We start from the raw sequence: 26,509 nt of genomic DNA on the forward strand, positions 1-26,509 counted from the left end.
CTCTTCAACGTTTGAAGTTCTGATAACTAAATTTTGAAATAATGTTATTAAAAAGTCTTGCTAGGGGCTTGTTGTGGTAGCTAACTTGCTGCCTTCTATATCCATAACACTCTGGAAAGTGTTCTTTTTATAAAGTGTCCAAAATATTGCCGCCTTTTTATTTTATTTTAAAGTTCAGTAAAGTTGTTTTGCTGAGGTTAAAGCAAACAAGATAACTTTTCTGAATTATAGCTTTCCACTGCAATACACTCAGCATTTTTGGGAGTGTACCTGATCTTGTAACATTCCTTATTTTGCAGTCAGACCTTCCTTTAGACTAAGATTTTTGATTTTTATGTTCCTGAGGACTCTTTGGAAATAGGGCTGGGTTTTGAACCTTGTAAGTCTTGGGAAGTTTTACTTTTCAAACTTTATCTTGTTGTTTGGCTTTTCAAGTCATTCTGTTCAGCATGCTGTTTTATGAAGCACTAGGAGGTTGCACATGTCAGTCTGTGCAGAGTGCTGAGGAGAGAGGAGGAACAGAGCAAAAGGAATAAAACCAGATCCTGGGCCTAAATAACAAACCAATCTAACAAACAGTGAAGCTGATAAGAATCTTTCCCATGACTTTGAAGTGCACAGGGGTAGTTCTTTTATAGATGTTTATTTTGGAGTTACTGTTCTTGGTTGCTGCTTTAAAATATCCCAGCCCTTGAATCCCAGATCTAACTGGGATACTTTGTGATATGTGAACTTAGCTGAAGAATTTTGTAACAGTTCTGGGAAATAAATTATATTTTGCGTATTGGTGAACACTATTGTGAAGTTTTTAAGAGCTTGCACCTCTAAAGGTATTTGCATTTACTTGGTGAACTGAAAAAACAGCACAAGAAAACTCAGTAATCAGAAAAATGAGGGAGCGGGGCAGAGGGCACAGTTGGTAGTCAAAGTGCTCAGACATGAACATGATGATAATATGGAGAAATACATTGGAAAAAATAGTCTAAAAGGAAAGTTTGTTACTCCATCAATGACCAGTAGAATTCATTTTGACACATCTCACTGTTTTTGAATTTGTCTAGTCGATTAGAGTTGTAAAGAGAGAGCAAAGAATATTATAGTTGTGGGTGTAGTATAATAATCTAGGTATAGAACGGAATGTCTCTGCATGTGTTGTAGGCATATTCAGGTACTAATTTTAATGAGAGCACCTGTCTAGCATCTCCAAAAGCTTTCAGTTTCTTGGGAAGTGTGGTAGGGCAGTGAAGTTTGATGGACTGTCCTATTGTTGCATAACCTCTAGGTACTTTTCAAGGTATAGAATAATGTAAACCTCACGGTTATGTCCTTTTACAAAATCTCATTAAATAGTGCACATTTCATAGAAAACTTCAGCAAGTAATTGAAAGAATTAAAAATTAAAATTTTGAGGGTATTTATTTTTTCATTTTACCAAGTAGTGGGTTGATACAAGAGCTGTCTACCTGCAAATCTACCTGCAGAGATCTTCACTGTCTTATTTTTCCCAGAGTAATATTGTGATGGCATCCCTTGGAAAAGGTCTTGAAGCAGATTTAACTCTGTATACTGAACCTAAATGGTACATCGATGCTGCTCAAAGACCATGACTGAAAGATTTTTCCAATTCTGAAACATAATCTGGAGCTTTTTCAGCAGCAGCTGTTCCTAGAAGAGTGATAAGCAGAAATACTATTTTTATCCATACTACAAACTTGGAGTCAGAGTCCTGATCCCAGCAGAATTTTCCCATCTAACTCTGTTATCCTTCTGCTTCATCATGTTACAAGTTTGTGAATAACTGATACTTTGTTGTGTTAGCCAAATTTAAAAAAAAATAGTCATCATCGCACTTTTGAGTAAAATTTAAAAATAAAAGTGACCATTTCTCCGTGAATCAAACTGAAAGTGTCGCTTTATACTGAATGATGTTTATCCCTCAAAAGAAGTTAAGTGTTGGCCATGTTAGGAACAATATTAGCAAAAATATAAAAATGAAGGGTGGGTTTGTGCTTTTTTAAATTTTATTTTATTCTTACATTTCACCTTTTTTTTGTTGAAACAGTTTGCTGAATTTTACATGAATTTGTTCTGATCCCACACAAATTTCATCTTCCACCAAAACTCACTAGTCAGGTTTTTTCCCTAGTTTTACTGACGTGTATTAGATGCTGTTTCCTCCCAACAACAACAAAAAATAGATAAAAGACAAGATAAATTGGACAGAAGAAATTAAGAAAGCAGAAAAGTTACCATGTGATCGGAAAGAATGCTCTTTTTTCCTCTGGGAACTACTTTTGGGGCTTCTGCCTGTTTTGAGACTTTTGCACTGCAGCATAAGATGCTGTAAATGCATTTTATTCTTAGCGACTTAGAGTTGCTAGGGTGAACTTTTTTTTTGATAGAAAGGATCCTCCCGAAGAGGTACTAATTTCAAGCCCAGTCTATAGACTGTGTTGACATGTTTTGAGTGGTTTTGACTTAGGACTTGTGTTTTTGGACTAACTCCTAGAGGAGTTTCTTTTTCCCCTCATCTTATGCAGGTAAACTTGAGCTAACTTTCAGTTGGTTTCAGTGCAGTTAAAGCAACAAGTGAAACTATCTTCCAAAAATGTTCTAAGGTAGTGAATGCCCATCACCTTCCATGTCGTACTGTCATCTCTCTTTTGGCAGCGTTTGATGATGGAACAGGATAACGCATATCGAGCAAATCGATAAGTGGGATCACCTAGAGTTGAGTGATGTTGAATTAATGACCCCTGAGGAGAGTAAGCTCTCCTTACTGTGCTTCTGGATTCCGTGGTGCTCATAGTAAGCTTTCTTTATTATATGCAGACATTATGGGAACGCTGCTGAAAAGTAATTTGAGGATGGATTTGTCAAGACTCCACATCCTTCTTTATCCACCTCTCCTCCCACAGTACTTTCTTAGCTTTTGAGAAGGCTTTTGGGATTCTGTCGTAGCCCTTGCCAAACTGAAAGTAACTGTTTTTTTACAGAGAGCTTTCTGAAGCTCTGCTCCTTCATCATTGTCCACCTCTTTAAAGTAAAGCATCGCTCCTGAATTTTGCATGCTGCATACCCTGTCAGAGAAAAGGACTGTCTTTTTCTGTGGTATTGCCAAAGCTGTCCAGATGTTACCATTATGACTTGGTAATTTTAGGCCATTTTGTTGTAATAAAGTAGTAATAATGCCACTACTGGAGTAACTAAGAATACAAAGGGAATGTATTGGTGTGTTTTCCCTTTAAAATCTTGCCTTCTTTTAGTCTTGCATGACTCTTCTGTGATGAGCATATTCAGCCTCCTTCTTGCACAAGGTTGTCCCATTCTGTTTGACAGAGTCAGCCTCCATTCTCTGTTTGTCTTTCAAATTCATTATATTCCACCTCACCTTATGCATAATGTATTATACCATTGTGGTTTGCTAACCTACAATGTTCACTATACTAAACCCTCTTTTAGGAATATGTTATGTATATGAGGAAAAATTTTTGAAAAATCAAATCCAGACAATGGGGGGGAAAAAGCTCAAAACCAGAGTCCTTTCAAAAACTCATATCCTTGTTCAGTTTTTTTCCAGATATGCTGGATTTGAGTCCTAGAGAATTAGGCCAGATTTTCAAATCTGTATCTGTAGGCACTACTTTCATTTTAGAAATCTATCTTTCAGTCCCTTTAGGGCAGGGATTGTCTTCATTTGCATTGCAGCTAGAGAAGCAGCATGCTGTCACAAACCTTAAATATTAATCTGTACTAATCGTATCGCTGAATATGCAAGGACTCAAAAATCCCCAGTAATGAAACTTTGGAAGATGTTCAGTTAGTGTTCTGCCTGCTTCTTGCATGTTGAGAAATCTGAAAAATTCTCTCTATAATATAATATACTTTACAGATAAAATATATCTCTTGTAGAATGTAGATATATCCATACATAGAGTTATATAGATATCTATTCTATGTATGTAGTTCATATATACAAAAATTTGTTTTGCTGCTGACAACCCATTATATCTAGTATAGCATTACTCATTTTTGTTAACTGTGTGAGTTATCTACTTAGTTTCTGTGTCAGTAAGAAGTAATTCTTGAGAGAAGTAGTCACAGAAATATTTTCAACCTGTTGGCATCCATTGCTACTTAATGATATTCATTAAACAGCTATGACTTCTGTAAATTCAATTTCTGTGTAGGTTATAGCGACTAAAATTCTACATTACACTGTGCTATGTGGCAGTTAGTCACCACAGTGGACTCATTAAATGCAGAGATGTTTATTTGCGCTGAGGTGGGTCAGAGCACATGATGAACCAGCATGAGCGAGTAAATCATTACTGGTTGAGCATATTCCAGTATGATGGAGGAATCCACTGACAATACTGATGTGAGTAGTAAGTAGCATGAGCATGTTTTGGAGTTTCAATATTAGTAAACCCAGGTGCAAACTGGGTTTCAGGCAGTTTTCTTCCATTCCGTTCTATGAAATTTAAGTATCTTCTGTTTCTGGAAGCTTTTGCTTTTAAGAAAAAAAATTGTATTTGAACTACCAGGAGAAAGTGGATGGCAGCCTTGTAAATACAAATGTGTATAAATCAGGGCTGCGACTAAGGGAAACTTTTAAATCTAATAGAATAGAGATTCTCACAGCGATTCTCACATGTTTTGATATAAACACTTATCTAGAGATAAATTTTGAATAGCTATGGCTAATCTGTTTAGAGAGGAGTTTGTAGATACCTGAATTTGAAAAGCTATTTAACAGTTGAAAGGATTTTTTGGAATTTAACCAATCTGAGAGACAAGGGTTTATCATCTTAGTTTGTGAGTGATGCAGCAGATAATAGGATTAAATTCTGTCAGAAATGTACAAATTCTGAAATCTTGTCAGAGTGAGCAAACTGCTGCATTTACAAGGCCAGGGAAAAAGGAGGATAAGACTAGGAAGGACCTTTCTTTTTCCAATCTTAAATAAAATTGGTAGGCTTCTTAGTAAAATCAGTTTCTTCTTGATATTGAAAATGATACTTTTGTGTCTACTTCACATTTTTCTCATAGACTTCGTAAATGTTGCCTCATGTTTGCAAAATCCCTTCTATCCAAAATTTCAAAGGGGTAAGGTTGTGTCTATGCTGAAAACTGTAATGTTTTCTGTGAGGTTGGGTGCTAGTTCAGTGCCCCAGTTAGGTTGGGTTCTGGAAGCAGATTCGTTACAGCAGCTTAGTCTTAACATGGGTTCATCTATCTCATTCCTTACCAACAAGGGTACACATGCTGCTTTGCCTGAACTAATTCTAGGTTCTGAGGTAAAATACTCAAAGCAATCAGAAACCTTTAGGACAACTTGTAAGGCTTATTGAAAGTCACTTAGGAAAAGGGTTCCAGAGTTACTGAAGTATTTATAGATGTAGGTAGAGATTTAATGCAATTCTGTCAAAATTGGGCTATCTTATTAATTTTTCTCACATAGATATTAAAAAAAAAAACCAACCAAACAACCCAGTAGGTACCTTAATTTATCCTTTAGTATTTTTACAATGTTTGGGGCTTCTGAAGTATAGGGTGTTCTGGCGAATGTGACATAAACTTTTAAATTATTCTGACGAAACTGAAAATTTGTGTTTCCAGGGTATTTTTAAGCTAGTTCATAGGAATGTAGGATTAAAGATCATTCAGTTAGAGAGAAGTTTATTTTTGGCACAAACTGCTGCTCTTTTTTCCTTATTATTTTTCTCTTCCTGCTTTTCCCCCAAAATACACCTCCTACTGTGCAAACTTTCTCCTATTTGTCTTGCCAACCTATGTACTCTTTCCAGTTCGATGTTTGAACCTCATTCTCTCAAATGAGTCTCTTCAGATTCCCTAGCATGCCTCCCATGTCGGTCTCTTAGATCTCATACTGTGAGACTTGGTTGGGGGGGCGAGGGTGTTGGTGTGTACGCGTGCGTGTAGCCTATGACACCTTTAGCCTTTAGGGTGCCAAAATGGTGGAATAGAGCGAATGGCAAAGGCACGTGTGAGTTCAGTGGCTGAGCTGGGAAGGGGAGAGCAATGGCTTACCTAGCAGTTCTCTGCTATGGAAGGAGTTTTTACGGGCAGCATCTACCTAGTTGAGACTGGCACTGAGCCCACTCTCCCATTGCGTGACTGGTGTGTCCACAGGTACAGCTCTTACATGACCTAATGGCTTTGTGCTTACCTGATACATAATGAGTCCATTATTCCTCTGTGGATCCAGGAAACTGGTCTGAATGAAGAGAACTATTTAGATCCTTATTGAGATCCTCGTTTCTGTTGCAGACATTTATACACAGAGAGCAACAAGCCAAATAAGGATGAGTTATGCCTTTGTTCTTATAGAAAGCTCTATAAGACTTCCTTACCTACAACAGAGATTTGGATGGCAGTCCTGGCACTGCTGCCTTTTTCCAACCTTTCCTTACCTCCCAGGAAGCTGACATTTTAACTTACTCAGGATGTAATTGATTTTTTTTTTTTTTCTTAATTCTTTAACTATGCGGTTGTCAGGGGGGCTTAGAAGGCATACAGTGTCTGCAGAATGTTTTCAGCAATAGATGTTAGTCTACTCCACAGCTTCATTACTAAAAATAAACTGCATTTTCATAAATCCTTTAAAACTACACTGCTTCTCCTGGTAGAAGGGCTGTTTTTCACCAAGTTGCAGTGGCTGGTAGCATTAAAATTTTAAACTTTATTTCTACTTAAAAAAGAAATTGTGTATACCACTAAATTTGCTTAAGAGCCATTTTTAGTATTCCTGGTTTTGTGCTTCAGTGGCTGAAATCTTAGTTTTCTCTGGTGCTGTCCAATGCCCCTTACACTCCTGGGATTTCTTGTAGGCAGGTATGAGAAATAGCTTGTATTTTGGAATTATTGGACAGAGTCAGCTGGGATGCCAAAAGTAACATTTATGATTAAGGGACTCGAGCTTATTAAGGAACTGGAGCATCCTTCATATGAGGAGGGGCTGAGAGAGCTTGGACTACTCAGCCTGGAAAAAAGAAGGCTCCTGGGGGGATCTTATCCATGCGTCTAAATACCTGGTGGGAGAGATTGAAGGTGAGGGAGGCAGACTCTTCTCAGTTATGCCCAGTGAAAGAACAAGAGACTATGGACTGAAGTTAAACACACATGAAATTCGATCAGAACACAACCCCCCCCCCCCCGACTTCTTTACTGTGAGGGTGGTCAAACACTGGCACAGATGACCTAGGGAGGTTGTGAAGTCTCCATCCTTGGAGATGGTCAACTAGATGCGGTCCTGGGCAACCTGCTGTAGTTGACCGTGATCGGGCAGGGGGGTTGGACTCGATAAGCTCAAGACTGATTCTGCGATCCGTGTGGCAGGTATTTGTCATGTAACTTTCCAATAGGATTTTTGAGGCTTCTTAGAGCTCGCTGTGGAAGTGATTGGTTTGCGATGGACTTTTGTCACGTTCTGTACCGTATCTTGATAGTAAGGTATCTGTTGCCTTCATCTAGAAATTCTTCAGGATCTCTAAATAATCCCTCATAATTATGTTGGAATTAGACTGTTTAAAATTATTGCCATCTATGTGGACTCAAGCAGTTTTAGGGAACTTCCACTCTTGCACTGTTATTAAATCCTTTATGGTGTGTTTAGTGTGCCTCACATAAGGATATAACAGCAGCTTGAATTGCCTTGCTTTTTGGGCAAAGAACAAGTTAGGACTGGAGAGAGTTGAGCAAATGTGGAATTAAAGTTTTGTGAATGCTCTTGGCCTGGGATAATATCTTATTGGTGCTCATTTTTATGTTTTTTTTGCGTACATTTGCATGCAAAGTTTTGTTTATTTTTTTCTGTATATTTTCACAGGGAAGACTTACTAGTGGGAATGCTTGCAAAATGCAAGCTTAAAGTAGAATGTTTACTGAATATGTATTTGCAGCAGTGGTGTTGGCCAGGAATAAAATTGAAATGGAGATTTTTACCCCGAGTTGAAACTCTTCCCCCTTTCTCCATAAATAAAAGAATTTGGGTGAAAGACAAAATAAGCTGAGGATGACTGTTTAGTGATTAGTGCCCTTTTTCCAGTGGGGTGGGCCTGAGTTCTGGAGTGACTGTGGACAGTGACCCGAATTCAGTGACAACTGAATGTAAAATAATATACATAAAATATAGAAATTACCTCTCAAAGTGCCTTTTGTTCCCCCTACGCCTGCTGCCGGTAAGTCTTCCTTTTTTTAAATTGAGCTGGGACAGCTTCAAGAGGAAGACTCGAGCATCTGCTCGTACGCGCTCTCCTGTGCGGTAACGGGCAACTTCTTGTGGTTCGTAGCCGCTGTGTTGGCGGTGGGTGGGATGACAAACCTGTGGATCTGCTCTGTACCTGACCTTTCTGGGCTGGTGCTCTGTTGAATTAAAAGGGACGCTGGCACCGTTTCTCCTTCAGCCGCCCCGCTGGGTCTGTTGTGAAGGAAATGGGCAGCGATGTGTTTGCGGAGCGAGGGCCGGCAGCTGGGCCCCGCCGGCGCCTGCCAGCCGCGGCTGTCGGGGCGGGCACATCCTGACAGGGCCGGAGACGGGCTCGGGCCTGCTCTGCGTGGTCAGGGCTGAGGCAAGCGGGATGTGCCCAGAAGCCAACCTGCAGGCAGGTAGGGACCTCTTACAGGCGAAAGCTTAAATTCCCGGAGACTTTTAAATACCCCCAAAGCTAGGTAGCAGGTGCGGGGGGGCGTAGAGTATTCTGTTTAAAACCCACTTGTGGACATCTCTGTCTTTTTGTGGGTTTACGCTCGACTTCTTACTGTCACTTTTTGCAGTTGGCCTTTTCTAACCTTTAGCCCAGTCTGTAAAACACTTCATGAAGGATTGTCTGGAGAATTCCTTGGATCTCTCTCCTTGTGTGTCCTTCTCCTTGAAGGTAAAGTCACCTTATAATTCCAAAAGAGTATAGAACATTTGGGAGACAAAAAGCAAGCAAATTATTTACAGGTAACAGTAGTCATGTAGTTCATACTTCTTGTTCTGCATAATGGTAATGACTGAAGAGATATGAAACAATTCTGTTTTGTTAGGCCAATAATATATTAACTGAAACATTTTTAAGTAATTCAAAGCATGATAGCTCTTGACTTTTTTGACTCTAATGGTACTGCACTGCATTAACTGAACATTTGTCTTTCAAATGGCAGTTATTAAATACATCTCTGAATATGCCTATAGAAATAATTGCAGTGATACTTTCATGTTATAAAACATTTCCCGACGGACTTTTTTTTTTTTACCCTTATATGTGGAAATAGAAGTTCCATAAAAAGCAAACCATCTAATTAATAGAAGACTGAAGTCATCCTCCCCTTTTGAACACATTAGTTATAGATGTACTTATTTTTGGAAGTTTTGAAATGCATGTCCTGCGGTGAGATTTGACTTGAAAATGAGGTTCCCCTGCAGGCCCTGAAAAAAGTGGAATTCTCCTAAATGCAGCACCACAAAATCCCACACGACAGTGGATGCAGCATGACAAGCAGACTGACCTGAGGTGCTTGGAAGCGCTTTGCTAAAAAGAAACAAAATGCTTAAGAATGCTTTTCTTCATTGTTTTACCCCCGTCTCCTGCGGATAATAAAGTTTCTAGTACAGTTATGGACACTTTAATTATTGTGATTAACTGTATTTTTAGTATGGTTTTTTCCTGTTATGTGGAATATGAAACTGAAATGAAATAAATTGAACTAAATTAAAAAAATACCTATCTTGTGAAATATAGTTCAAATGTTCAAAACAAGTTAAAGCTGACACTTTAATCTAAAATCCTCTTGCTTTTAAGATTGATTTCTGCGTGACTGAATGAGCACAGAATTTCATTATGATGAGTTAAGAAGAATTTGGTCTTAGCATTCTTTGAAGACCAGAATTCTTCTCACCTAAGAAGCTGAGGATTGTTGGCTGTAGGATTGTGAATGAACTGCTTTAAAAACTAAAATGGGCTAGCACTGTTTTCAACTTTGAGATCTGAACATGCTCCCATTGAAATGAAGAGCAGCAATACCGAGGTCATTCTGGATTTAAATCTCAAATCTGCCAGAGGGTCTCTCTACAGAGACAAATGAAGGATTTTTATTTTTTTTTCCTTTTAATCCTTAACGAATATTTCTTTGCACAAAGGAGTTGAAATAATTAAAAAATATTTCTCTGGGAAGAAGTCAGCTATGTCTTTACATGTGTCAACACATCAAAACCAAGGCAGTTTCAAACATAGTATTGTAACATGTAAATAGCAGTTTTTCACGTTTGTAGAAATTCCTGCTGGAAATGACAGTCTGTGCATAGTATAAGGATCCAACTTTCTGGCTTAACGTGCTGCATGCTGGGCCCTACTGCTCTGTAGAAATCATTAATGTCTTCCCCTTTTAGATCTGACTCAAAATAGAAGCTGCAGACCTTTTGTAAATCTGTGAGTTAACAATTTAGAGTAATAATTACAGGCTGGTGTCTTTGAAGAGATGATCTCAGTGTTGATTTTGAAGAAAGTGGAAATACAAATGTATATGCTGCTTTAAAAATGTTACTTTGAAATGACGTCTAAGTGTGTCACAACAGCTACAGTCAGTATAGTATTTTTCACCCTGTACTCTTTTAAAGGCTGTTTGTCTGTACCGACAGAGTTCTCATGGTTGAGACATACATTTTTGAGAAGTTTAGGGGTAAAGGTTATTTCTTCAGAATATGTGAGTAAATGAATCCAAAATGCTCATGGGAGATGGATTCTTTGAAACTTTTCCTTTGACACAACCCTTGATCTGTGACCTTTTATTATTTCTGGACTCTGTCATTTATGGGAAAAGATACTAATATATATATATTTTAATTCCTTATAAAGGGGTTATACTTTGCTGTCTCATGCAGGTCCCATGCTATTAAAGTAATCTTAATTTGTTTGTTAGAATGGCTGTTTTGAAATCCTCTGAGAAGTAAAGCATTGTCTCTTACTTGGATCTCTAATTTGGGTATTAATCCAGAATTGCCACCTTTTCAAACAAGTCTTACTTACATTAGAATGTCTTCTCCTTTTAGCTGCAGCTTGCATGCAGATGACTTAGCATTTATCATGCATTTCCTCGGAAATTTAATCATTACAGGGCTAAAAGTGATTGTTCTCGATTGCAGAAATCTGTTTTCTCCTTCAATTGAAAGTGTGTCTTGCTCTTCTTTGCCTTGACTTTGAAGTACATTTTAGTCTGGTTTCCTTTTAGATATGTCAAAGAGTGTGGTTTTTCTTTTGCTAAAAGATGACGTCTGGTGTATTGGAGGGACTAGTGCTTTGCTTTCTATTTTCTGTAGAGGACCCTCTTTTTAGACGGAGACTCACTAGTCATTTTCAACATTTGACAGGCACCTGTGGAACAAGAACCAGTTGTGGATCAGGCTAGCATTTAGCATCCCAAAGGCGGGGGGGGGGAGGGATAATAAAAACCCCAGCGCAATCATACAGCTCAATAATACCCTGCCTACTTTTTTTAAAGGCCATGTTCCGCCTCTTTGGAGCACTACACATGGAGAGTACTACAGTGCTCAAACCTTTCTGCCATACTCCCTTGGGTGTTGGGGTCTTTTTAGGAATCTTTGTGAAGTTGATCAAAACTACACCGCTTCCTCGCCCTTCACTGGAGGCTCCATCCTTGGCATATGTAAAGGAAAGAACACAACTCTTCTCAGACAAATGAATCTTAAAGGCTGGTCAGTTAGCTTTGCTTGCAAGTCTAACTATTGTCAGTCTTTGCTTTTGTGAGTTACTATTGTTAATATAGCTCCCTACTGCATCTTGTCCTGGCACCTTCATCATGATTGCCTTTACTATGTAATGTTTTCACTTAAAGAAGAAATGAATAGTTTTATTTACTAACAGTGTCTTATGGGCAACAGGGCTATGACCACATAGTCGATTAGCTTATAATTAATTAGAGAGCTGGCTCCAGAGAAGTTTATGTGAAAGGGACATCCTTAGGCAACCTCTAAAACTGTGCTGTTGTTTAGATGTACTCGGGTCAATGTTAACATCAGCTAGCTTGGGTGATAATAGCAACATAGTTGTGGGACCCTGAAGTCTTGTCCAGAAGAAGACATGCTGAAGAAGCAGGGTGGATCACTCCCTACTGAGGTCTGGGCTCCTGTAGCTGGACTTATACCCAGAATCCAGAGTAGGTCACTTACAGCTGCTCAAAGCAGCTGTACTGCAGTGAAGAAGCACCCCAAAAGACTTCAGGTTGTTTCGAGTTCTTTCTGAAGCTTGTGGCCTGCTGTAGTCGCTGGACTCTGTTGTTTGACTGCCTTCCTTTATTTTGCAAGGGAAGCTTCTTTCCTCACCAAGCCTGAAAGTATGTTGTAAAGATGTATATGATGACATGGATTTGGAGTGAGGCTAAGCAACAGCTGAATTTTTTTTACATATTACAGAAAAAGACTCTCTCTACACTGTTGTGAAGTAATACCGCACACTGAGGATCAAAACCACGTAATGCTTCACTTAACAACTGGTATAGCTGTGTATAAATGCTTATGTCAAAGGAAGCAATGTATGCTGTTATAATAAAAACAGATGTGGCAGACTGAAAACTTTGAGACACTTGGCACTTTTGTTTCTTTTCATCTTCTTGTGGTATTGCTGATGTATTTTTGTGCATTTATTTTATTTCTGAAGAGAGGGACAAAGTTAGGAACCAGAAGAATATATTTTATTTATAAAATCTGAAAGAAATTGTTACAGGTTCTAGATGTTTGCTATGAGCTTATAGTATAAAGAAACTCAAAAGAAAAAGGGAAGTCTGTATACCATTTGCTGTTCTTCTAATTCTTCAGCTGGTACTTAAATGTATATCCATTCTATTTTCGGGATAGAGGAAAATCTCTGAAAGAAATTACAGCAAGTTTACTTCTTTATTAGATACTTGATATGACAATATTGGGAAAAGGTGAAGGAGGAAATGATATTTAGCTCTGTTTCCAGGAGATTTAAACTCTTTTTTGGTATTCTAAAATACCAACAATACCAAAATAAATTACAGCCTTGGAATAGCAGTATCAAAATCCATTTTGATATGAATATATTTGGGAGTGTAGTAATGTATAGCAAGTTTTTGTAAGACTTCAAGCCTTTTTTTTTTTAACTTCTTTCCTCATTTCTCTCGCCAGAGAACTTGAAGTCGCCTTCAGGTCAGAGCATAAATACCATTAATAGGCGGTGCCATGAGCAGAATAGTTTTGGACAGAACGTAAAGAGGATAATTGAGAATCTAAAGCAATAGCAAGAGCTCTGCTTTGCTGTCATTGGGCTACTGCAACATCTCAGAAAAACAGAGTTCTCTGTGCTGTTAGAGGCACAGTGTGTTCAGTAAGGAAATGCAGTCTTTTTTGGAAGAATTACATTTTTATAACTAAATATAGCACTACATGAAAAAGATACTCGGAGACACGGATCTTCTCAGATATAGGTTCAAAAATTCAAGGAGTTGAAAAATATTGATCAAGAGCAGTTTGTTTCATAACTTAAGGAACCAGCTGTTCTGAGCCAAGCTAGAAATTCACTTCCATGACCTCGTTGCCACTGTGTAGCTTAAGCCTAGAGCACGGAGGTGGTGGAAGTCAGTTGTACACAATTGTAAATAAAACCGGAGGAGCGTGATCATTAGCAGTGAATGTGCTGGAACAGATCGTCTAACGTTAGCAGTGGATTAATGCACTACCAAAATGTAAGTCGCACTGAATGGATGGTTAACACATGTAACCACGCATTCGCTTCTGCAGTGGAAATATGATGGCTGTGAGCTGTATGTTGATCCAGTCAGGCACTTTCCTGAGTCTCTTGCATCTATCATACTTAAACTCTATAAATAACTGGGGTTGTCCAGGCTGAATAGCAAAGCTGCAATATGAAATAGGCCTGTTCTAACACGTCAGAAGAATTGAAACCCACGCTCAGGAAACGGCTATTATTGCTGCTGGTAATAGCAATGCAAAGCTACAGTCTAAGCCTTTGCATTTATTTTACCTTCTTGGAGAAAGCAGAAGGATGCACTTTGAAAGTTCTGTACGTAATGCTCTAGTCCAGCATGAGGCTTTCAGTAAAACACAAAAGACACAAAACCTAAAATTTCTTTAGTACTGCAAAACCCAGGGTGGGCAGAATTTATTCTGAAATAGATCACTTCTGATTTTCACAGTTGTAATTCTAACCAGATATATCACTTCATATGCAAATAGGATGATGAGTGCAGCTGGCTTCTCAACTCCTGGGCATGATCACTTATTCCTACCCTCCATCAGCATACAGCATTTTCCCCCAGCAGCACTCGTGTATCTTATTTCAGTGACTCCTAAACAACTGTGTTCTTTTAGTGCAAATGAAGTGGATAATGATTGATGTTTTTCTGGACAGTGTATTGATATATTACTTACAGTGAGTACTGCTAATATTGGTGGTGTTTGTGGGTTTTTTCCCCACACCTGTATTTGTAGAGATGTCATAGAGATACCTTTCTTTATGCTTCATCTGATAAATGATTATCTGACAGATGCTGTCATCTCTTTCTCCTCGGACTGTTGGTAGAAATTTTCTTCCCACTGTTTATTACAGGCATCCCCCAAAGGATACTAATTGTATTATGTATGTGCATTTCCTTGAGATATAACCAGGTTACTTTAGCAACCAGCTGTACATTCCAGAGAACAGATAGGTATTTTATTTTTATACAAGCCTCTCATCCCCTACTCTCATCCCCAGAGACAGGAACAGTGATCTTGGACCTTTTCTTAGGTAAAAATCTGTGGATCTTTACTTATTTGTATATGTGGTCCAAATGTAGTCTTCTATTCCGTAGAACTTCATTGCAGGCTTTATCCAAGTCTGAGCATCTGTTTAAGTCACTACTGTTAATGAGTGGCCCTACCTGTTTCATGACAATGTAACTGTGCCCTCATTTTGCAATAACATGGATGATATAATTTCTGTGGCTGCATCCTTTGATGTTTGGTGTTGTACAGTGAATTTTATTGGGAGTCCACATTGCAAATTGTTGTGGGAGTAAATTCTCTGTTCTTTTGGTCCCTAGGTAGAGGTGTTCTTTACCCACCAGCAAACTGAAGCATTCCTGCTGACACATGAATGGGACAACAAATCAGTAATATTTATGATAAACCAATTAATAATATTTATCATGGAGTACTAGCTGGAGGGGTGCTCATTAACACCATTCTGTGCTAATACCAGTCCTCAAACGTTTGTCTTGTTTGCTTTCAGGCATGTTTTGCCATGCAGAGAAGATGTCACTGTCTTGTTCTCATCCCTCTCGCAGTTCTGTTTACGCTCCTCATTGAAAAGGGTGGCCAAAGCTTTCCTGTATGTTCTGAAGTTGGATTATTCCTAAGTCTTTTTGTGCCTGACTGAAGGTATTCTTTTCAGCAAGCTTGGTTAGCACTGTGTGTTCAGCGGAGGCAGCAGCAGTGGTGATGTGCACTTTCTTCTCTGACGCCTCCCTACCCTCCTCTGCACCCCCCAGGGTAGAGGAAATAAAACTGTGTACTGTTTAGTGCTCTTGCATGTAGCACAGGTCTGAATGTGGTGTTCTCTTATTTAATGTGTCCTTTTGCCCACTAAGGAATAGCTGCACCTCGATTAATTAGTCTGTCAAGACAGATTGTACATTATTTATAAACTAAGTTGCTTTGGGATAATAATGCTGCTGCAATGCCAATGAAATGAAAAAAAATTTTGAACATTATGTTCACATATATATGTGTGTGAGACAGAGAGGCTTCTCCCATACCCCTTGTCTTCAGATACTACTAATTTTCTGTTCTGAGAACATACAAAATAGCGTGCCCTGGAGACAACAGGGCTGTGGTGGTTAATTCCTGTCCCTTGGCAGCCCCTTGGAATCTGGTTTGGTTTGGAAAATGGGAAGAAATGTGAGAAATGGTGGTGTTTCTGCCACTGGTTAGAGAAAAAGCAAAGTATGCAAATTGCCGTGTAGACTAATACATTGTGTGAATCCATAGTCTGGGAAGACATTCACCAACGTGCTGTAATTTCCCCCACTAACAAAAATAAACGTTGCAATTTCAATGCCATTTCCCAATTTTTGGGCTAGTCCTTGGCTTCTTTCCCAAACAACTCTGTGAACTCTAAGCTGAGGATGTCTTTCAGTCCCTCTGCCCATGTCGTTTGTTCCAGCTACTGGATCTTTTTCAGTTCTGGGAGATGCTGCATCTCCCCGTTTCTCTGCCAGATTAATTTCTTTTGGCTCCAGTGGGCTTAGTCCTTGGAACAGTGCTGAACGCCTGGTCAGAACTGTTATAGTTTCAGGGAAGGTAGATGATGAATTTCCAGACGATTTGTTTTGTTTGTTTTCCCCCTTTTTATTGTTATACAGTCATTGGGATTTTTTAGTCTTTCTCTCAGTGCTCTGTTCCTCCATACAGGTAAAATTTACAGAAAATTCTCCCTGATCCCATGAATTGGTCACTGAAACCATGAAGCAAGATTCTACTGCATTTACAGCATAGCCCGGTTTTGAGGAAACAGTAACCAGGCTTTCTCTTCATTGTCTTTACGTGCGCACACACGCACGCGGAAGGATGAAGAGTACAGCCAGCATGTTAGTGCAGCACAGAGATCAGAGAAATATTGAATGTGGCAGGACTTGAGAATCAAACATCTACTTGTGCGGTTTGTGTTCACAGCACACGTGGTTTCTGTGCATCGCAGTGGTACTGGAATGTACAGGGCAATGTACAGGCATGACTGATAGAAAAGGAGCACTTGTTTACTGTGATTCATGTAAGAAGAATATTATAGTTTTAATAGTAGAACAACAACAGTAATGGAAATGAAATAACAATATTCTCTTTGCTTTTATTCTTTAGAAAATAAGTGTGGAAGGATAACATTGATTAAATGTTATCTGTTTTAAGGCATTTTAAATGGTAAGACAGTTTTATATATAGACCACAGAATTTTGCAAAATACATATGTATTTGTAAATATATTCTAGAGCAATTCTTTTTCCTTGCAGCCTTTCATCTTGCTCTACATGTAGTGATTACTTTGCTGTCTGTCTTTCCTTCTTTTTCTTTGCTAAATATGTGGAGGAGTTGTTTCTTCCTGCCGTCTTAACTTTTTTTCTTTGTTGATATAAACCCATAAATTATTCCTAATGCAGTTCGTCCTTAAACATCTGTTGTACGCTGATAGGCTTAGCAGAGGTGGGATCACCAGGGGAATGGATGACTCAGGCTTTTACACACTGAGTCAACAGTCACAATGAGTAGATTCATATACTTTTGGCGTGTAAGTACAAGCTATCACTTCAGTTCACTGAGTTTTGTTGATGAGTTTTTCCAGAATTAATTCAAGCATAGTGAAGTATTGAAAAGTAACGTGACCTATGTATATGGTCTGCTTGGGCGTAGGTTATGATGGAAAATGTATTGATGTTGTTACCTGCTTTCACTGTATTAACATTTGCAGTTAAGAAAACAGCCTTCACATGCCTTTCGTGTTTGTATTTTCATCAGTTTCTTTTTGAGTAGAATGTCAATAATGCCCAACAGACATGTTTGAATATGTAATGTATAGCTGGTACTTCACTTTCACAGCCATGCAATGTTTCACTTTGTTCAAAGAGTGTTGACTGTTTCTTTGAGAAGACCTAAGATTTTCGGAGATACTGCTAGTAAAATAGTTCAAAGAGCAATACTGCAGTGTGGGGCTGTGGAACTTGCCAGGCTGTGAACAGGATATAACAAACTTCTATTCTTTGGCATCAGCTTAAAAGTAGTCCTTGTGTTTTGTTAAACATTTCACTTGGCTGTTTTTAGGGGAAGTGATGCACTGTGGCTCAAACTGACAAATTCTGTGTCACACCAAATCTTCAGTTCTCTGCCAGCAGCAACCTTATTGAATATTCTCTCTGACTGAAAAGATAGTTGTGAACAGCAGTACCCCAATGTCACAATAGAGACAAATAACTCTGTCGTCGAAATAGATGCAGGTTTCATTTTATTTCATTTATCCTTCTGCACTGGGATCTCCTAAAGAGTTCTGATACTTTGGCTGATTCTCCCCATTGAAGATATACAGGTGAATTATCTTCGTGTCAGCTCGACCCAATGAAATTCAAGAACATGTTGCTAAGCTGCCTTACTACAGGAAAATGGATTGCCCTACTATCACAGAAATTATTTGTCTCCTATGCTGAGATATCACCAAGATGGTGACCACTTAGTGCAAATCTTCCTATTGTTAAAGGTTTATCAATAGGATAAAAGCCTGTGCTCTTGGCTGCTAAAAGAATTGGTCACATCTCGTTAATGTATTTGAGACATCCCACAAGTAAATCAAACCGTTATTTATGGGGGATTTGCCTCCATTCATCATGCATTAGTACTTTTTACAGGAGTTCAGCTGTAGGGTTCCTGCCAGAGTTGCTGGTGAAGTTCTTTGGGGATTTATTTTTGTTTTTCCTAAGTTTCTGTCTCTTCCTATTTTTCCCTTCTGGTGTATTCCTGTCATCTTTGGAGGTCCATTGAATTGTGAGCTGGCTAGCTTTCCTTTCTGGTGGGTGTGAAAAATTTGACTACATCTGTCAGTGTTCCAGCTTCTGGTAGTGAACATGAGCTTTCTTGCCATTCCTCTGAAACTGTGCTTTACTGTGCTATATTCTAAAAACATGATTATAGAGCGGAACATTTAAGGATTGGGTGGTGGCATAAGATCAGGATTTGTCGGGGGAAATGGCTGTATCTGGAAATTTCAACGATCTGATACTGCATCTGTGTCAGCTTTAGAGAGGGTATAGTTCAAACAGGTGGGTGTCTGCCCAACCTTTTGTGCTTTGGTAACTGCTTTTCAGTAAATCTACTCATATAATTCTTCAGGTCATATCAAGTAGTGCTAATATTTAGAGTCATTTCAATAATGCGGTGAGCCTTAGCAGCAAGGAATTGCTGGCACCTTGTTATTCGAGTCTGGTGCTGTCATATCATCTGTTTCATAAAGACTTCATCATGCACAAACTTTTATTCTTATTCCACTTTTACCACCAAATTATGATAGGGTCAGTCTGAGACTGTCTACCAAGAGATTTCATTGGCAATTCAGCATAAAACAAAAACTTCAAAATATTCTGTGAAGGTTAGATTTAATTGATTCCTTGTTCCCTTTTACCTGTTATGGAAGAGTGGTAAAAAAGCTTCAGCCAGTTTTCCTTTTATTTCCTCAAGCAGCAGGTCCAAGCCCAAAGGAAAAAAAAGTATAAACCAAGCTGAGTTGGCCTTTTGTGTGTATCAGAGCTTTCCTTGCCTTGGCTTCTCATCAGATGAGGTTTGCTTGCTGTGAGGATAATCTGACTCACCTTTTAAAATGTTAAAGGTCAGCTGCACTTGAGGAAGCCCCCGGTTGGCAGTGACTGCTAGAAAATGTCCTCAGCTCTTTCTTGACAATTAGCCTCTTGAAACAGTGGGCTTTTCTTTTCTTGCCTCAGGCTTCGAAGATCCAAGTATAGTTTGATGCGCTGCAGAAAGCACCTATCACAGTATTCACTGTTGCATATTCCTTATTGAAGAATGTAAGGTGGATGGGTCTTGCTTTTTAGCCAATGCTTTTCAGCCCGTTAGTCCATGTCCCTTCTGCAGAGCAGCTGATGGTGCATTGGTTTCTTTCCTCCTCCTTTTCGTGTTTAATTTGGTGTTTTCATCCTTTTGGTTAGAAGGCATGAGATGTGTCAGTCTAAAGAGTGAACTCAGTCACTTGCATGACTGAGCCCAGGATAAAAATTATATTAAACAAGAACTGAATTTCTCTGTATTTATTAAGTAGAATGAGTTTTAATAATGATGTCATATAGCCAGAATACAATTACTCTTCTCATTTATATGCCAGTCACTGACAAAAGAATTGGTTATTTTGCTGTCTGCTTTTAGGTATGTGGATTTTTACTCGGCGATTAATTCTACTAAAAAGCTCATAATGTAGTATCAGACCATATAAACTAACCTAATCACTGATAGCATTTAACTGGTTTAGAATGTGTTTAAAATGGTCATGTACTGTGAAAATTGTTAGACGAGAGGTGATCAAGTTAGTCTGCTAAGAGAGATTGCGTGGCAAATTAAATGAGTGCTTATGTAAAATTACCTACCATTGCAGTGTGTGCAAGTGTGTGCGTATGCGCACGCACATCCATATACTGGAGCTGACGAGCCTCTGGCAGGGAGCTGTGCAGAAGCTGCAAGTATTTTTAGTGGAAACGAAATCTCAGTTCAGTTCTGCAGCATGTGACTTCCTATTTCTGCAAGTTATTTCCAAGGGACTTCCTCTGTTAAACCGGCTTGTCTCTAGAGATTTAATCTGGAGCCGGAGTGTAGTCTGCTTTGTCCTGTGCCTGTGACAGCGTTTTCCCACGGTTTTCTTTTGAGTATTTTATTTTTATTTTGTACTGTCTCCAGCATGCAAGGATCTAGTGGCTGCTACCCGTGATCGGAAGCTGAATACGTTTATACAAGTCTCAGTGGTACATCCAGCAGAGCACATTTTGACAAGGTATTCGAGCACTGAAATCGTGGAGGTGAGAGTCTTTCTTATTCAATTAACATGTTGATTAATGAATTGCTCATTTCTTCCTTAGAAAGTGAAGGAGAACTAAAACAAGTTAGTGCATAGTCTTAGGTAAGGCAAGCACACTCTGGCAGTTAGTAAAGCATACCTAAGAGCGTTCTGTAGTTCTTGGCATTTCACCAGGATAAACAGTTAGAAATGAACTTGGCTTTTCATGAAAGCTCTGTTGTTCCAAGTAGAGGCATAAAGAATACTTCGGTTCTTCAGACACAGGTCTAGAATGAAACAGGGAATAGTTGCTCTCATGAAAGGACAAGGCAATGCAAAGTAAAACTAAATTAAGAGTACAGTGAGTTTGTAAAGTATTCTTAAACTACAGAAGAACATGCGTATATTATATATGGTCTGTTATCCTATCTGTTTCTTGTTCTATTTTTTCCATTGGAAAGCTGACGCTTTTGCAATTTGAAAAATATCAGGCTACTTCTATAATTAGGGAAAAGAGTGTGTGTACGTAATGTCTGTGACTTTATATAAAATAATTAGTAACTTGCATCATATATTACAGCCAAAGCTGTCTGAGGCTGCTTTGCTAGTCTTCACTTTGCCCTGTAAGCATCAGTGTCAGAAACAGCAAAAATGGTTCACAGAGAAAATTAAGTGTGAGCAGGCAGTGTAGGTGTAACTTGCTTAACTTACTGGAGAAGGGAAGAAAGAACAGGGAAGTCTTATTGTAAACACACACATGATTTTGCCAAAGGCTTCTTTTACCTCTTAAATACAGTGAGAATATTTCATGAGCTCTTTGTGCGATCGGTTTCAACCAACTACTAATTAAATTGTTATGGTTTCAGCCATCAACCATCCTGAAACTGCTTAATTCAAATATCTTGTATCTGATCAGGATGTTTCATTGCAGACTGTCTGGAATGATGTCGTGCAGAAGATGGAATAGATTTTTTTTTTTTTTTTTTTTTTAAATAGAAGTTGATGCATTTCCTAACATAATGTCCTAGAGTAAATCCCTGAATTTGTTGTGTCAAGGCTCCCAGCTTCATAGTCAAGCTTTGGGGGAGGGGAAGTCAGGGGCACAGAAAAGTTATTTTCTTCAAGAGAAATTACATTTATCATGCAAAATCCTTTATTTTACTTAATAGAAAATTTAAGGATACTAGCCTGGTAATCTTTGGAAATTAAGTATAATTAAACATTAAGAAATTATAAACAACATTTTATGTGATTCATTTAATTGTTTGTATATCTGAAGCTATGATATAGTTACTTCTGTGTACAGCTTTTAGATATAATCATAATGTTACAAAGCGCAGGAATGTTATCTTGCTCCACTACTGCCTAAAGAGGGGTATTGTAATCCCCTCCCCACAAATCAGTATCCTTAATGTAATACAGGGAGTTTCTATAGCATTTCTATAGACATTTTATTGTAACTTAATGAAGATGTCTTTTTTGTGTGTGTGTGTGTAGGTTACATCTTTAGTTCATTTAAATTAAGATGAAATTGCGGTACTTCCAGAAAGTATCGTGGGAGAAAGAAAGGGATTGTTTATTACAGGTTGTATTCCAGATACTGATACCTGCTGGCTGAGCTGTTTAAAGGCATGTTGCTAGGCTCTCTTGCAGAAGCACTTAATAACTTTTCCAGTTAAAAAATTTGCCAGAAAGTTTTTTGAAACTTTCCTGACAAAGTTTTAAAGTTGTCTGGTTTTCTTATTGATTGGATAATACTTAGCTGTTGACATCTCTCTGCTGTAGAAAGCTAACTTCTTTTAAAGAGCCCACAGTTTTTGTACATCCATAATAGCATGCTATACATTGCACAGCTGTTACCTTACTAAATGTTTACTCATGTTACACAGGGTACAAGAGATCCACTGTTTTTGACTGGTGTGACATTCCCACCGGAATACCCCATCTATGAGGAGACTAAAATAAAACTAACAGTCTATGATGTCAAAGATAAATCTCAAGACACGGTAAGTGCTTTGCTTCATTTCTTGCATAAATCTTGCTGAGGATTAAGTTTCTCACCATGTTGTTCTTTAGCTCTCTTTAGCAAGTTTGCAAATTGGGGAAATAGGTTTATATAAAATTGGTTTTGCTCTTCTCTTATACCTACTTTATTTTTTTGTTCTTATATCAGATAATAGAGAAAGAGAACGATGCACTTAAGATGGACCCTTTGCTATTGCTTAATTGGTTACATGAATCAGCACAGGTATTCCTGGCAAATAAAAGATTACTCTTGTGTGCTTTTTGATGGCAGAGAACATATGGAATAGACTGAGATAACACCACTGTGAATAATTTTTCAGAAATATGTTTCTGATAATATTTTACTTATATGCCCAGACCAGAATGGTAATAGAGCCTGTAACCTGATGTTAGAGAGAGATAATCATATTTTATTTTAGTCTCTTGCATGGTGATACCTGCACCTTTCCTGTGGCTGCTACTATTATTAATTTGTAAGGGTCCAAAATCTTCTGTGTCACTGCTAAATGGGAATCATTTTGGGTTCCAATGTTGTACATTTTTGGTTACGCTGTCAGCTTCTTACACTGAGAAACAGTTACTCACTTGAGATCGTATATGGAGGTCAGTGGGACTATTTGAGTGATTTAACTGCCAAATATAGACCTTGAGTGCCATTTTATGTGCTCCACGTGATCTAAGACAGCCTTACAAAGCTAGAAGATATCATAGGACCTATGGGAGATCTGTGTTTTTCTTCTGTGGCAGCAGGAGTCCAGCTGATAGTTTTCTCTTGGGCATCAAAACTGGCCCTTGACACCTGTATTTAATTAGCTGAATTGCTCTTTACATATCTGTAGTTGTCCCCCAGTATGATTAAAGACTCTGCAAGTTCGTGTCATGACTGTATATGCGTTCATTATTCATAAGAAGGAAATTAAAGGCATACCTTAAAACTTGAGACTGTCTTTGAACTGCTTACATAAGTAAAGCTATATGTTTAGAGGACTTCTCATTTTTTTCAGGTAGAAAATAGTTGATATGTTTGTTTAAATTTTGGACATTGTGAGCAAATAGGCTGGATCTGTCTCCTCACTGTGCTCTTTAACGGGAACGTGTGGAATATTTTAGACATAGAATCTGGATTTCTTTCAGTTTATAGACCAAGATATTTTTTCTGTTTAAGAATAACCAGGGAAGGGGCATGTATGCACATTTTCACAATGTGTATGTTTTAATTTTTGGTTATGGTTTAGACTACAGGGGCTTAAAATGATATCTGCTATTTATTCAATAGAGTTGTCATCCCTGGACAGATAGAGGAATTGAGTGAAAGGAGCTTGACTTTGTCCCTTCCCTTCCAGTTTCTATTGTGACTGACAGGTGATGGAAAATAATATCCTGTAAGTGAAAAAAGTGGACTTGATTCATAGAGCTATCCCTGTACTACTACTCTTCTAGTTGCAGACCTCTATACTGCCTCTTATATAGGACAAGATCTAGCCTAGAGAATGAATATAATTTCATAAGTTTTTGCAAACTTTTAAGAACTTTTTATAACTGTTCCTTACAATTGTTGTACAGGACTAGATTCTCTCCCAGAGAATCCCATTAACGTAGCTCATAAGTCACAAGAGAGAATACCTTTCTCTTCTATATGTAGTTCCTATGTAAAACATTCTAGATCTATAGTTTATAATACCTTTTTGTACGGGAAAATGTTAATGCCATCTGTGGTTTACGTATATTTAGCCCTTTTTAATATTCAGCCGTTTTAAAACTGGATGTAGGTAAGAAAAAAATTAAATAAGCTGTAAGATTTAAATCAAGGTAGACCTGCAGCATGTGTGAATGACCCTGGGCCATTCATTTGTGACAATACTTGGACTTCTGTTTACATCTTACAATATCAGTGACGATAAAACTAATGGCTTGACTTTCTTTCCTATAATTGGAAGCCATTGCACTTTTCTGTAAATTCAGGTGACTTTTTTGAGTCTGGAGGTATATATAGATTCATAAAAGTCAGGTTTAAATGAGCTGTAGCTTGATACCATTACCAGCATAGCTGTAGCTGCACAGACCTCAATGCTTGCTTCATGACCCAAGAAGTGGGATGTGTCCCTTTGGCAGTAAAGCCTGTTCCAAGTGCTGTGGCTTCACAGTCTGATTACCCAGGCTGCAATGAAGCTGGCCGGCTGGGTCTTCAAAAACTGCTGCCACAGCTTGTGGCCGCAACACGTAGCCCCACCGTCCCTCCAGACAGACAGGTAATCCACTTGGGGATGGAGGGGCATCCAAGGCTGTTAGGTATGCTCTGCTCTTCTAGGCTGTGCTTCCAGACCAGTCACCAGCTCATCCAAGTGAGCATTTATGGCAGAATAAACCTTGGATCTGACTGCAGAATATTTTGCAGAAATTGGGCAAAAAGCTACAGTAACAAGAATTCCCACAACATCAGGGCTATACTCCTCCTTACTTCACTTAACCAGTTCAAAGTAGCTAATATCCCTTGTCACAAATATGTACTTATTCTTTTCTTATTTCTCTTGTAATTGAAATGAAACTGAAGGAAGTGAATTCTGTGCGTTAATTAAACTCAGCAGGATTTTACTGCCACAAATAGAAGACTGTAGAGAAGGCAGGGAAAGGACAGTGGGTACATCACAGGGTAAAGCAGTTTCCTGTTTTTTGCCTAAACCTGCCTCTGTCTATACAAGAGAATTAGGTCTCATTTTCAAACCCACTGGATTTTTACTATAATACAAAAATAATTAGATACTGCTCAGTTTATGCACACGGGTCAAATGCTAAAGTGAAAGGGGATGCTCCCCCGTGAGAGACAACCAGAATGTTTTTTGGCACTGCTGACATGCTATTTGTGCTGCCCTTTTTAAAAAGATTTTAAAATAACCTTGCAATGCTTGCATTATTGTACCGGAAAGCAGATAGTTAACTTCACTCTTGCCTGCCATTTAACTTAGATTATATAAGAAGTGCAGTTTAATTATATCAAAGTACTCTGCAGCTGGTATCACATTCACTGTGCTTGACACACTGAATGTTCTAACTGCACTTTTCACTTTTTATGCATGTCTGTCTGATGTTGATCGTAATTATATCCTGGCTGTGTCAGGCTTTCTGTAATTGAGGCTTTTAAATATAATGAAACACAATTTTTTTTTTTGTTTTGGCTAGTCTTCCTAAGTTAGGGTGATTGGTTACTGTAAGTTTTCATGTAAATAGAAACTTTTATGAAAGACTATGCTATTCCTGCTTTACTTTGATATAGTTGGAAGAAAGAAATTAATAGAGTGTGTTTATGAAATATAATTTAAATATATCCAGTGAAGCCGTGCATACAAAGCAGTGGATAATGCCATATTCTGAAAAATGTACAGTGACATCTGTTTCTACATCACAAAGATTTTCTTCCCATGTTGCCATGAGCAAATTTATGTTTCACTGGCTTGAGCTGCACTGTCTTTAAGATTTTAGATGGGTTTTGTCTTAATGCTGGGGCTGCACCCGTTCTTTAAGTCATTGTTCAAGAAAATTGGAATTAGATGCTCACATGCTGTTAAAATACTATCTCTGTACCCCTTTTGCACAGGCATGCTATTCTTATCTTTCCTATAAGCATGCAGGTTTGCCCAGTTTGGTCTAGCAAGTTTTAAAGCTGAAGCTGGATTCATTCTCTTGGAAAATACTGCTTAGCACAAGTCAGGTACCACTGCCACATGGCAGACCCGCAGAAAATACAAAATAGATGATTTGTGTTACATTAAGAGGAGGGAATGCCTAGTGACTAATTTAGGAGGCAGCAGTCTTTCTGTCCTGTGTTTAGAATATATGTACTTGTGCCCTGGCTATATTTTTAGGCAAGTACTGTAACATTTAGCTATGGTGAGGCTTTTGTTTGCTTG

The 26,509-nt window shown here is 38.4% G+C and overlaps 1 protein-coding gene across 4 annotated transcripts in view; it reads left to right on the forward strand.

Annotated features, from left to right (window-relative positions):
* Positions 1-26,509, forward strand: part of INPP4B (inositol polyphosphate-4-phosphatase type II B) — a 294,823-nt gene that overhangs the window by 94,807 nt on the left and 173,507 nt on the right. For all 4 annotated transcript variants that reach the window (XM_075150076.1, XM_075150074.1, XM_075150077.1 and 1 more), the window contains exons 6-7: positions 20,483-20,601; positions 22,469-22,585. In XM_075150076.1, the coding sequence (XP_075006177.1) occupies positions 20,483-20,601; positions 22,469-22,585 (236 nt within the window). The remainder of the gene's footprint in view (positions 1-20,482; positions 20,602-22,468; positions 22,586-26,509) is intronic.

The sequence above is a fragment of the Calonectris borealis genome, chromosome 4 (genome assembly GCF_964195595.1).
Source record: "Calonectris borealis chromosome 4, bCalBor7.hap1.2, whole genome shotgun sequence".
Classification (NCBI taxonomy): domain Eukaryota; kingdom Metazoa; phylum Chordata; class Aves; order Procellariiformes; family Procellariidae; genus Calonectris; species Calonectris borealis.